The sequence below is a fragment of the Medicago sativa genome, chromosome 8, assembly GCF_051527215.1.
Source record: "Medicago sativa cultivar Bolivia chromosome 8, Bolivia_mono, whole genome shotgun sequence".
NCBI classification, from domain to species: Eukaryota; Viridiplantae; Streptophyta; class Magnoliopsida; order Fabales; family Fabaceae; genus Medicago; species Medicago sativa.
The window spans coordinates 5,104,252-5,118,785 of NC_140756.1; the positions used below are offsets into that span (position 1 = coordinate 5,104,252).

General features: G+C 29.1%; 1 protein-coding gene across 1 annotated transcript; it reads right to left on the reverse strand.

The window, feature by feature from the left end:
* Positions 1–730: 730 nt before the first annotated feature.
* LOC146896353 (patatin-like protein 4) lies at positions 731–13,600 on the reverse strand. The gene is made up of 7 exons (XM_085732254.1): positions 13,365–13,600; positions 2,796–2,998; positions 2,548–2,713; positions 2,265–2,402; positions 1,755–2,051; positions 1,348–1,520; positions 731–1,106 (listed from the first exon to the last, which is right to left on the reverse strand). Exons 1-7 carry the CDS (start codon positions 13,539–13,541, stop codon positions 1,001–1,003), a joined length of 1,260 nt encoding a protein of 419 aa, XP_085588380.1. The 5' UTR covers positions 13,542–13,600; the 3' UTR covers positions 731–1,000.
* Between the last annotated feature and the right edge of the window lie 934 nt (positions 13,601–14,534).

The window sequence follows — 14,534 nt, forward strand, 5'->3', positions numbered from 1 at the left end:
ATTATATATAAAAAATACAATATATATATATATATATATATATATATATATATATATATATATATATATATGTGTGTGTGTGTGTGTGTGTGTGTGTATCGAGCTGGTTCATGACCTAAATGAATCGAACTTTACATATCTCAAGTTCAATTCATTTATATTTAACGAACCTAATTTTCAACTCAAGTTCGACTCATTTGGTTCGTGAACCAAATTCGACGAATCCATTATCGAATCGAGTCTCGAACTTTTTTTAAGTTAGTTCGGTTGATTGTCAGCCCTAATTCATAGTAAGACTTGGTTGTACTCTTTTTTTTTTAAAAAAAAAAAAATTGATGCGAGATTTAGTTTTTTGAAGTATATTAAGTTTAGATTTTTTTTTTTATATATTCAAATATGTTCTCAAAGGTTTTATACATTTATTTCTTAGTACTAGTATTCCCGATCAATTTGATCTAAACCAACCTGCCGTTTATCGGTTTGATTTTGTTTGGACTTTACAAAACCTTTTCTTTGACAAAATTGTTGCCACCTTTGGCCTTTTTCCGGTTTTCAGGGTGTTGGATGATTCTTTTATATTAATTGTTTTTTTTTTGAAGGACTTTTATATTAATTGTTGTCACCTTTGTGTTAATATCTATTTTTATTTGTAAATTTATGATTGCTTTTTAAGTTGTTATGTAAATAGTCGTTCAAATATCACAACCTCTTGAATAAAAGACACACAAGATAAAGGAAATAACCAAATTCTTTTTATAAGAAAAGTATTACAAGGAATACAAATTGTAGTCGAATCCTTACTCTTATTCTAGTAAAACAAAGTCACACCCACACAACACATAAGAAGACCGAATACATTTGAAAGAAAAGCAACAAAATAGAAATATTCACTCATTAAAGACATATCCATTGTTTTATTTATTTCACACCATGCATATATAGATAATTTGCAACTTATATAGTACAAGCCTGCTTAATCATATATGCACGAACTTGACATTTACTTCATTCCAGACACAACAGCTTCAATAAATGGTCGTCTCATTTTCTCCATTGATTTCGTTTTCAAACGCAACTGCCTCTCCTCGTACAGAATTTCAGCCAACCTTCATAAAATATCATAACATAATTAACATTTCTTATTGATTAAATAAAAAAATCAATACACATTAACACGTTGCCTAACTTAGTTTAATTTGTGTAAAACATGTTTATATTTTTTAAATGAAAAATTATCTTGACGAGGAAAAAAAACGGAGGGCCTATGGTTGGATCGGGTTCATATTAGACAACTCCAAATTATTAATCTACCATATTAATTAAGCATATGTATAAAATTGTACAAACCTTGTAAGAGCCTCAGCATTTGTACCCTCACTTGGTTTTTCGTATGGGAGAAAAGAAGTTACATTCATGACCTTAACAGTTTCTTCCAGTAAGTCCTCTCCTGCCTTTTTAAGACTGTCCATGCCTTCTTTGGTACTGTTTTCAGGGGTAAGGGATGGGTCCAAGTTATACTCCTGCGCGTTATTACATATACTATTATATATATGGAAAATGTTGTGTACACACTACACACTAGTGGGTGTATATACCGTGAGAGAGAAAGAGATAAAAGATATATTATAGATTGATAATGTAGTATATGTGTAGTGCTTGCGACATGTATTTTGAAATGGAATGAGTATATGAAATGAGCAAAAAACTCACTTGAATTGGGACGAATAGAGTATTATATTAAGGCATATATATACCTGAATTCGAAGGTAATAATTGTCGGAAGATGGAAGACCTGAAAACACTGATTGAAGGTGATAGTCATTCATTGCTCCAATAGAAACAGCAAAATCCCCAAGTATAAAGGGAGCCCATTCAAGCAACGAGAGGCCTTCTGCCTGGGTAGCATTAATACTAGTTGCTGGAGGCTCATTTGTACCTCCAGTTCCTAATGACAACAACACGATTTTGGTAGGCTCATTTGCCTTCAAATTAACGAACTTAGGATTCTTCTCATTCAATTGTTGTATCACTTCACTCACTGCTATCAATGCCTGAAAATACATTTTTTATCATGTGCAAATTCATAGAATATTAATGTGTATTCATATACAACATGAATGATGTTTTTTTCCAAAAAAAAAAATAAAATAAAGAAATGCATTGATAAACCACAACAAAGTATAAGAATCTTTTATGACTCAATTTCAAATTAGCCACCTTATAATAAGATTTATAAGATAAGATGGAGTAATTAATTAGCTTACTGGACTATTTGCAACCAAAACACCATCAACCAAATTGAATTCGTCATCACCATCCTTAAAGTAATAGGGTGGTAGTTCAGATGGTGCAGCTGAAGTCCCAAGGCATATATCCGACAATTTAGCATTTAAGCTCGGAAGCTGCATGTATGAACAAAAAAGTTTCACAACACACTGATAAATAGAATCAATTATCACGCGGTTATAGATATAAGCTTTCATTTTTTGACTTTCATTCTTGTATCTAACAAAAGTTATTTAAATATGTTTAAGAAAATATACTGACCTTCAAGCTTGAGAAAATAATTGGTAGGGCTTTCTTGATGTCGAAGGTTGGGATTACAAGATTGGTCAATGTGTCATTTAATCTTGTTTCTCCCAATATCTCACGTGTTTTGTTATGGTAGAACACGCCATCAAACTTCGTCCAATGGAAATATTTACTCCAATGTCTGTGATTTTAAGAGAACCAAATTTTTAAGTTTATATTGATCTAATAATGTAAATTCGTTTGTTTTGTTTTAAGTAAAATACCTATATCTAGGAGTAGTTATATTGAATATAGTAGGACCAAAGTCAAAGTAGAATTTTAAGATTTCTTGAGTAGAAAATGCTGGACGATTGGTGTCATTTGGGTGAGGAGCAGCGAGCATTGTAGCAATGAGTCCTCCAGTACTAGTCCCGGTTATAACATCAAAATATTCTGCCAGTGCTGCTTTTTTATCTTTTGAAACATTCTGAACAACCAAATCAAAATGTTAATATAATTTATGAGGTTTTGTTTAACATGCACAAACAAAATGGTTTTGGACTATGAGAATTGTGAACCATCACCACTAGAGAAAAAAAAATGTAAAATTAAGAGAGAGAAAAAATTATGTTAAACCTCACAAAAGAAAAAAAAATCAACTTCGTCATTTTAACACAAAACTAAGAGAGAAGAGGTGTGAGTTGGGAGGATGGGGTGTCCATCAATTTTTCCTCTTAATGAATCAAACCAAAAATAAAAAATACAATTAATTAAAGCATCTATTTTTACTCAAAATGCAAAGTTTGCTTGGACTCCATAAGAAACATTATGAGTTTAGTCAATAAATAAATGAGTTTAATTTTTATATTAACTAGTATGTAGACCCGTGCCAAGCACGGGCTAGAATTTTGCCATACTCAAGGTAGAGAATATTGTGATTTATCAAGTGCCACATAAAGCTCAACAATGGATAAAAGAGTGGAAGTCGAACCAAAATCAAGCGAAAAAAACTCATACCTAAGCCTTAAAATTTTGGATAAGACGGTGCATCATTCTCACTTGTGTGTTTTCTCTTTCTTCAACGTGTTGATCCACAACAGTGTTGACTCCTCAAGAAGGCCCAACAGTTGTATCATATCCCAGTTCAACATTGTGGGGGAGCAGGAGTGGTTCTTGGTGGTGGACCACACACACGGAGAGTTCAACACTTAGCGGAGAGATGTTAATGTGTCGAGTTAAAATTTTAAATTGGATGCAAGATTAGATGTTGAGCAATATATAAGTGAGATGACCCATATATTTTTTAAGGCTTTGAAAATAGATGATCCATATACCTAATGTTTTAAGACTGTGAATAATGATGTAATGGCTACCTCAGTTATGTGGTTACTCTTAACCGAATATGATGATGCAATTCAATGTACGCTCCCACATAAATCTCAATATTATGATGATTTATATGGTTAGTTTTTAGGTATCATTAGTTTAATTTTCTATCTTAAATTTTAGTTTTTGGATATCATTCATTTTAATTCAACTTCTATTATTTTGAATTCTTTTACCGTCGATCTTTGGTAGGATCAGACAATGAAAAAATATATATGTGTTTTGCTAAGTTGACAAAATATATGATTATTATCCTTAAAAAATACATAGTTATTAGACATTTTAAATTGATCTAGCATTTTCTAAATGAGTATGATATTTTGGTAACATAATTACCCAATAATCTCCAATGATCCTTCAACAAATTCATAAAATTAACAGAAACTCATTATTCCATATACTATCATAGGTAAAATACACACCCCTTAAATTCTTCCCTTATCATTGATATCATGTTCAAATTACTTTTTCATTTTTTTTCTTTTTTAATTTATTTTCTATCTTTGCAAGAACAAATGGAACAAAAATATTCCTATATGATGAAACCGTCACCAACCCATAATTTTTATCATGTTGTTTCTTTGATCTTATTTGGCTATCTCATCTGATCACAGACACAAAGAGTCACACAATTAAGATAAAGATGTTAATGTGTCATGTGTGAGTTAAACATCTACATTTGATGCAGTAGTAGAAATTGTGCAACATATAAGTGAGATTTCCAATACACTTAATGTCTTAATGTTTTGGGTGAATATATGATGTTAATTTCACTTGTGGGGTTTCTATTATTTAAGTGTGATGATCCATTTACTTAATATATGGATGTCATTTGCTAAAAAAATAATATTAAATATAAGTTTTTGGATGTTGTTCGCTTTCATGCAATTTTTTTATCCAACCTCCATGTTTTAAATATCTTCACTTTTGATCTTTGGTGGGGTCTAACAATGAAAAAATGTAGATATGTTATGCTGAATTGATAAAGTACATGCTAATTAGACATTTTTAAAATCATTTATGCTATATAGTACGGGGCTTTGCATACGAAAAAAGACGAAACTCATAGGTGTTTCACGCTGGGAGAATTATAATTCCGTATTGGATGGAATAAAGGCAGTATGGGGGTAAAAAATTGGCTGCCACGTAATGCATTTTCTTCCCTTAGCTTTTCGTTCCGTACTAAGAAGCATTTCTCTTTTAAAATAACGTGGCATTTTTTAATTAAGTCTATTTTTTAATAAAATAATTAATCATAAATTTCCAACTCCTTCAACTAACTTACAAAATTACCAGTAACTCATTCTATTTTTGATACTTCCTTTTGCTCTTTTCATGAAGGATAGGAACATAAACCTACCTCTATCAAACCATCATTAACCCACATTTTTTTACCATATTAGGCCTCCGCTTGACCTTATTTGACTATGTCATCAAATCACAAACGTAGATAGTCTCACACTAAGAAAGATATGTTAAAAAATATTACCAATGAAAAAGAAAAAACAAATTATATAGATTGATTAATTTGTTGATGCAAATTTTTGCAAAAGTAAAATTTTGCTGTAACTTGATAATTTTCCACATTTATAACTTTTTGTTGATCATCGCTCACTCGTTCCTGAAATCAACATCTTATTTGTTGTCTTTTGAGGCGAATTCCTAATTTCAAAAGACCTTTTATTTGTGAAAAAGAATCTAGAAGAAGTCAAATATACATGAAGGGATTATCATATAGGATTGTAAAATTGACACACAACTTAACATTATCCGATAAATACAGCTTCTTTTAGACCAACTTACTCCGAATAAAAAGGAAATCCCAAAAAAAAAAGGTGGATTCAAAACCAAATCCATTAAGCTACTAATTTAAACTAAAAATATACACTATTAAACAAATTAAAAACAAAATATCTCAAAATCATCATACACATGGAAGTTAATAGTGAACTGAGAAAAAAATTCAACCAATCCTATAATGAAGAACAAAACAGTTGGTTGGAAGTGTCATTTCCTATTAAAAATATATGTTGCTCCTTAACATGTAAAAGAGAACAATTGTTCAAGAAAACAGGAACACTTAGTAATATTCTCCTTCTCATAAGGTGTGATTTTTATTAAATTGATTGTGTAAAAAAAGGTATAGATAACGAAGAATAATCGAAAGAGATAAAAACATATGAGAATGGATCTCTTTTATTTTTTGGTAGAAGAATGAATCTCTTTTTTTTTTTTTATATAAAAGAAAGAATAAATCAACATAAAAAAGGTAAATATGACAACAAAATATATTTTAGAAAGAAAAAAAGGTATAGAAAGTAAATATGAATTTTTTTTTTTTGAATTTTGACTTGAATACATGTTAATGCTTTTTAATGACATCTATGAGAGAATTATTGTGTGAACATAAAGAATTAGGCACTTCATTTGATATCACATACATAAAAAGAACAAAAATAATAGAAAAATAATAATTAAAGAATCATTAGTTTTTAAATGATTATATCATAAGCATTGTTTGTGTGCGACCAAACGAAGTGTCTAAATCCTTGTGACCATCCAAGAACTTTTTCATCAATGATACACTATAATGCTTTGAAAAAAAAGGAAGTAAAAGAAGTAGAAGAACAAATGCTAGAAAAAACAAATATTTATTCATATCCTTTAACCCATACCTGAGGTAGAAATTTCTAATCGAAATTCATTCCATATTTGCGAATGTAAGACCATCCACAACAGAGCACCCAACATTGGGTGCTTAAGTGGGTCCCCTATGTCCATATCACCAATTTTACGGTAATACTTAATAAGCACCAATTTTCTCCAACCTAGCACCTCAAAATGAATTATTAAATAGGCCCTTACAAATAACTCTATATCATTACATTTTTAACAAAATTTATTCATTTTACTAAGATTTATTAAATGGGACCCCCATGAAAAATGAAGAGAGAGAGAGGGTGCTTCCATAACCACCCTCCTCCATAAGCACCCATATGTTTTTTTTTTTTAGAAATTAAGCACCCATATGTTATACTCCACAATGAGGGTGCCTATTTAATGTGGTGCTAAATAGGTGAAGCACCCACCATTGTGGATGGTCTAAGAGCCTTCTACATGGATATGCATATTATCAAAAGATAGTAGAATAACCTTAAAAGAATTTATTGATGAAATGAATAATAAATTTACATGAATTTTGTATAGTTGAAAAACAGTGTTAATTTCATCATTACTCGTATCAATCGTTTGTAGTCATTCTTCTTATGAAACAATTGAACATAGGGGAAAAACCAAAATAAATTGATTCAATACACACAAAAAGTTGAACGAAAAAAATAACACACACACACACACACACACACACACGGGCTTAAGAATCAAGCACAACATGAATCAAAACAAACATAAGGAGCTAATATGTGGTTGAATCAGTTGCAGAGTGAACGCCGATAAGTGGCTGAATCTATCGTGTAGTGAATGATTCAACACTAAGAGAATTAGAAAAGTTATCAAAACATTTTCCAAGATTAAAAAAATATACTTAATAATGTGCAAGAAAAATAATTATGCATATTTTATTTAATTCTGCATATGTCATGAATATAAAAATTGTTTTTATAAGTGTACTCCTTGTTTTGTACCTATAAAAAAATTGTAAATTAAAAATAAAAATTCGTTGGATGTGTGTGAAGAGAGACTAAGTAAAGAAAAAGTACAGAAATAATTCGAGTAACGTGAGTATATATAGTGAAGACATGACTATAAATTTGAATACAAAATAGGTACCCAAAATCAATGCAAAATTATTGTCAGATGTTTTTATTTGCATTCAATACGTTTAATGTGAAAAGGGAAGACATTAAAAAAAATTGCATTGACTTCGACAACTTCTATAAAATATTAGTACCAAAGATATCATTACCAAAAAAGAAATAGACCACTAAAGCAATAAAGACATGAACAAATGGTAGCAATTAGAAAAAAATAATTGAAAGCAACTAATGATAGAAAGCAAGATTATGTGCAACCTGTACTTTGAAACTCTTGTAAGTTAGATGTATATTATAAAATAGACGGCGTATACATTTAAGATCCACTTAGGTACATAAAATGGGATTTCTATTGTGGATGTAAAATGTTTTCACTCGCCTAAAAAATTGTGTACACCATGAAAGAGACCGAGATCGAATATCAATCATAACATCCGATGAAACAATTTTGACATTTTTATTATTTGAGTTAGAAATTTTTAGGACTAATTTTCTCAAACTATAAAATTGTTTTAAATATATATTATATATGTAAACTTATATATATCTATTCACACTGGTTTTGTTTAAGAAGCAAAAACAGAAATTGAGACAACAACATGTACTTGGGAAACCGCCGTATAGAACCCGCTCAAGGGGTGCTTCATCTCCAAGTGTCCAATGATTGTCCTATATTGGAGTGCTTAAGGTATTGGCAACTCGGACACAGGAGTTGCTTTCCGTCTCATAAACCATTGTTAATTATTATTGCGGAATCTTTGATTTTCGCGGTGTCGAACAGGTTCCGAATGTTTATTGATGATTTTGGTGGATTTGATGAAAATCAAAGCTATGTTGCTGGTGATGTTGACTTTTTGCAATTCCAGAGACTCGTGCTAAAAGTTTAACAGAAATTGTTGTCCTTTTATTTTTCATTCTCTTTTATTTTCAGCTTTTGAGGGTTTTGGCTTAGTCCCCCTCTTGTGTATATATTTTCCCCTTTTTTTAATAATTTTTTGAGTTTGGCGGCATAGGATACGGGATGCGAACCTAGTTGAGATGTCGTTGTTTCCTCTTGATATTTGTCCTTTCTCCCGGCTTACAAAAAAAAAAATTGAAAAATGTAAAGTTACTACAATAGGCAATAAACCACCCAACTGGTAGGCACTATTGTTGGATGACAACTTTTTAATGTTCCAAACATACAACAATGTTTATAGTAACTACCATTCATGGAAATTAATCAAGAAAGTATTGACTATTTTTTTTTACCGTGTATCCTTTAAGCATAAATGGAGTCGAGTAAGACCACAATGAATGGGAAAGGTTTCTCTTAGGAGATTTAACATTGATGTATATTTTAGGCTATATTTGAACATATGATTTTTGATGAAGCTTACGAAAATCTCTTACCATCCCATCCAAATACCCTTGAATAACAGGTATAAATTTTTTATAATTGGAAATGAGTCAATCACAAATAAATTGTATAAAATTTTGAAAACTGTAAGGATGATTATAGACGGGTAACCAAACATGTCATTAAAAAATGAGTAAATTGTATAAAATTTTGGAACCTACACATTTACCTATAGTAAAAAATGTCACGATCTATAAGTAATTTTTTTTTTGACAAACGATCTATAAGTAATTGTATTTTGTTTTGGCACAATAAGCAAATGTATTTATTAGGGAAAAATATAAGCAAACATTATACTGTTGTCTTTTTTAAATCATACAAAAAAAAGTTATGTTTATACCATATGAATTTACAAATTTAACATCAAATTTTTTTTTTTGGAAATAAATATAAGTGAATTGGATTCCTAGAACGCTTACAAAAGTAATTTTCAACCATCTGGATGAGTCAATTACTTACCAATTGAGTCAACTTTCATGGCTAAGAGATTATTTAACTTAGTAATTTCGATTTTTTTGGATTGATGAAAAAGAAATTACCTTAATTTTCCCCTTAATGATTAGGTCCGTATACGTGCATTTTGAATAATTTTGATACACGTTCTGAATTGGTTTTAATTTTGAATGCTTATGATTCATGTTTTATTTTTACCGGAGCTTATGATTCATGTTTTAATTAGCGCATTAATAATTTGCGCTGAACAATTTGATTCAGTTTTGAGTAGAAAAAGTGTATAATATTTCATAAATGTTAAGATTGTCTTTTTTATGCAACATAAAGATTAAGAATTGATGGACATTTAAAATATATAATCTCATTGACAAATTTGAATGTGTGATGAAGAATATGTTTTACTAAAGATAAAAAGAATAGGGGATAAAAAAAAATAAAAAGAATACCATTTGTGTTTAATGTGCGTATTAATGGTCATATTAATTTGTGATTTTTTTTTTTTTTACGTAAGCAGTTAATTAGGGAGAAACAATACACATGTACTTTTGCATATTTAGTTTCATTAAATTAAAAAAAAAACATATTAAAAAATAAATGTGAAATTATGAAAAGGTAGCTTATGACCTTGTGTTTACAAACATATTAATAAATAAATTTAAAAACATATTTGAACAAAAAAAAAATTAAAAACTTATTAATAAATAAATGAGAAACTTCCTTAAAAAAAATAAATGAGAAACTTATGACCTTATGTTTACAAACATTTATTACAGATTTTATTTTGAACAAATACATTAATGATTTTTTATTATGATATTTCTAAATATAAATCAATATAAAAGTGTTAACTTCAATCAAAAACACATATGTGACCAAAAAAAAGGCAATATACATAAATTTTTTTGTGTAAAAATATAATAAAATTTAGATAATATATATTTTTCAAATTGTTTTGTAATTATATAAGTTCCTCTTTTAAACAATATCATCATTAAATTTGTAAAATAATAATTCGAGTAATATGATAAAACAATATTGAAATCAAATAAACAAATAAACTAAATTGACCACAAAAGTTTATAAGGTAAATATTTTATTTTAAGGTAAGCATTTTTTAAAATAAACAAATATATTGAATTGATTAAATAATAAATAATAATACAAAACATTATGTACAAAAGAGTTTTGATGTTTATAAAGATGACACTCATTTCTCTAACATGATATGAAAAAACAAAGTGTATCTAACACATATTAAAAAAGAACAAAATATAGCTACAAACTACAACATGTAAAGCAAACAAATGAATTGGATCCTTCAAAAAAATGAATTGGTTGAATATGAAAATAGATGACAACTAAAATACAAATGTATAATCTTCCATTACAGTGTCGTTAATCTTCTCATCCTAACTCTATATCTTATCATACTATGAGAGTTCTCTAACAGTGACATGGATTTTCTCAAAAAAATAAATAAAACACAATAGTTAGAAAAATAGTTATAATCATTAAGACACAAAAAAACACAACAATACGGAAACTATTATAATAACGATTATTACTAAAGATCATATTTTTTCAAAAATAAATAAATTGCATAAACAATCAAATATTGTTTGGCAAACAAAATATTTCTCATTCACACAAAAAAAAATTAGCAACCAACGATTGACAAAAAAAAAAAGAAACAAAGAAACTAATAAGAAAAAGAGAATACATGGAAGAAGCAATGTAATTTGCAATGGTCTTTCGAATATCATTTATATAGACAATTTGCAAGGGTATTTTAGTATTTTTGTTTCATACCAAGCACATTCAAAAAGGAGTCTTTATAACGATATCATTAGAAATCTTTTTCTTTTAATTTTGTAACCTCTCTTTGTGCTAATTCCATCAAGCATTTATATTGATTGATATTGTTCATCATCCTTTTTAATAAACTTCTAAAGCAAACTATTTTTTTTATTCTCTATTTTGGGTTTTTTTTAAATTACAAAAAAATATAAGAAAGTAAATTTTTTTTTTAAAAATGTAAAGATTCATATTTTTTTTATAAGTTTTATACATTAAAACAAATTCAATAATTGTTGTGCATATAGACACTTGATATCTAAATAATGTTATAACGATAAATCATTATTATTATTAATATTATTTCTATTCAAAATTACAAAAATAATATCAAAGTCATACCTTAAAACAATTTAAATGAAATTAATTTTTTTAATGGTCAGATTGTCATTACCTATTTCGCTAAGCCTTGAAATTTGAATTTCAAATGGAATATCAAGTTGAAATTTGAAGTTTTAGGTGTATTAGAGCATTAATGATGATTAACAATTTAGAGTGTCACGTGTACTTTTACAATTTTTCAAGGCAAATATATATAATAGAGATAGATTCGTAATTTCGTATATAGTGAATGAGTTAACTTGTATATACCAACAATTTTTTTATTGATATATCAAATCACTTTGTTTTATTGGTGCATCTAATCACATTGCTTTGTTTTAAAATATAATTAAAAAATATGAAAAAATAAACAAAGACAATAAATACCAACCAACAATATTCCTTCAAAAAAAAAAACCAACAATATTAACGTAGCAAAATTATAATTTGAAACGACCAAATTATTTTTCTAAGGAGAAACAACTAAATTATTCCTTCAAAAAAAAACTAAATTATATATTTCAGCCAAAAAAAAAATAAATTATCAACAAACAATTTGATGATAATGCCAGTAAACACTAAAAAGAACATTATTACGTGTTTATATCCATGTTTCATAGAAAGAAAAAAAAAACTCCATGTTTCATAGATTCTTATCAATCCTTCCCAATCTTAATATTCTTCAAAAATTCTTGGACGAAATTGTACTGCTACTACGTGTTGATCCTGATATCAAATGATCGCTTGAAAGGTGTGAGTTCAAAATTTAGATGTCTAATTGCTAGGTCTAGCCTCCACGTTACATATTAGATCCATAGTCCCTGGACTTTGATAAAGAAGTCTAGAATTTATAAGTGAATTAAAAAAAATGATAGATAATACTATCAAATAAAAACAATACGATGAGAGAAAACTAACAGAAAATACTATAAATGAAAACACCTTTTTACCCGAACCACCATCATATACAACTTTCGTTACGATATTTGGAAAGAATTCTGAATTCTTTGAATGGATATGAAATGGTGAAAGTTGAATCAATATTTATAGAGAAAAATTGAGCAATACAATTGTTGATGCAGATCTTAAATTAGAACTTTTTTCACAGGTAATTATAAGACATTTATGGACATTAAAGGGTGATTGTTTGATTAGTGGAAATACACATACAAAATGAAATGGTTGTAGGTTCAATAGAGAGCATATTCTTATAGGATGCCACTTTTGTATTGGCATTCATATCGGTATCAATTGTAATAAATGGCAAGGTCAAACATGTGTTAATTTGTAACAATGATTTATCAATAGCCAATAATCAAGCTACAATTAGATGATGAGGTGCACATGTGTATTAGTGATGCTTAGGTGTGTAATACATTAAATGAAGTTTAACATAGAAGAGTGCCAAGTGTACTTTTCAAAAAAATTAAGGCAAATATATATAATAGAGATAGAGATAAATGGCAAGGTCAAACATGTGTTAATTTGTAACAATGATTTATCAATAGCCAATAATCAAGCTACAATTAGATGATGAGGTGCACATGTGTATTAGTGATGCTTAGGTGTGTAATACATTAAATGAAGTTTAACATAGAAGAGTGCCAAGTGTACTTTTCAAAAAAATTAAGGCAAATATATATAATAGAGATGAGTAGGTCATTGACCTGAAGAGCGCTTTCTAAATTCTGAAGAACAACTGTAGGAAGAATTCCCTTAATACCACCTCCATCAATGCTAAGAATACTTATTGTATTTCCATAAGCAGGGGGTGGTAGCTTTGTATTGAATCCACCAATCACCTGACTAGCCAAAACACACACAAATAAAAGGAAAGGAGTCATTATATATATATTGTGTACTACTAACTATGTTTCAAGAGAGAACACAATTGGAAGGGCTTGCATTTTTCCTTCCAAGTGAGAAGGGTATTTATAGGCATACATGGGGTCCATGATAAAAATATCAAAATTAAGCAATGACTCCAAATATTTGACAAATGCTAATAATAGTTTGTGGGACCGGTCTTATTGTTCCATTATATATTATTATTAAAACGTATTTATTCTTTTATTTTTGTTGTAAAAAACGTCATTCATAAATAAAGTGTTTTAAAAAATATATTCAATAGAGTTAATTAAAACGAGTTAAAAAGAAATATATGTATGTTTTACTAACTACTGAATAAAAATAATAATTTTGATACCCTTAAAAAAATAGTGGCTTAATCGGTCCGCCCCTAGGCCTCCGACCCATACTCGGGGCCAGGGCCGGCCTTGAGGGGGTGCAAACAGCTCAACCGAGCTGGGCCTCCCCCAAGGATGGGCCTCAAAAAAAAATATTATACCCAGTAGTATACTATCCAGTAGTATACTATCCTGCAATAAAGGGGGTGCAAACAGTGCATGACTTTTGATTGTTTTGTGCAGGTTTAATTTTCCTCTTGCTTTTGGTGTTAGGTGGGGATTCCTCATGTATACGGTAGTTATTTTCACCTATGGGTGTACCGCATATATACGGCACGTTGTATTTATCTTTTAAAAAATATAAATAGATTGCTCTTTTAAAAAAAATACGTTTTGATTTTATCACTGGCCTCTTTTCATTCCCAGAGCCGAGCCTCCGAATTCTCAGGGACGGCCCTGCTCGGGGCTACCCGAGATAACTTGTATGTATTAAGCTAACCGCTCGCTATCCTAATATGAGTAATTGAGTCTTACATATGGCTATATTTCACACCAATTGATGGATTAGCTCACACATTTCTTCGTTGTATTTGGGTGATTTGATTTATCGTAATGAATTTGGAGTAAACCTTGTACTCTTGTTAATAAAAA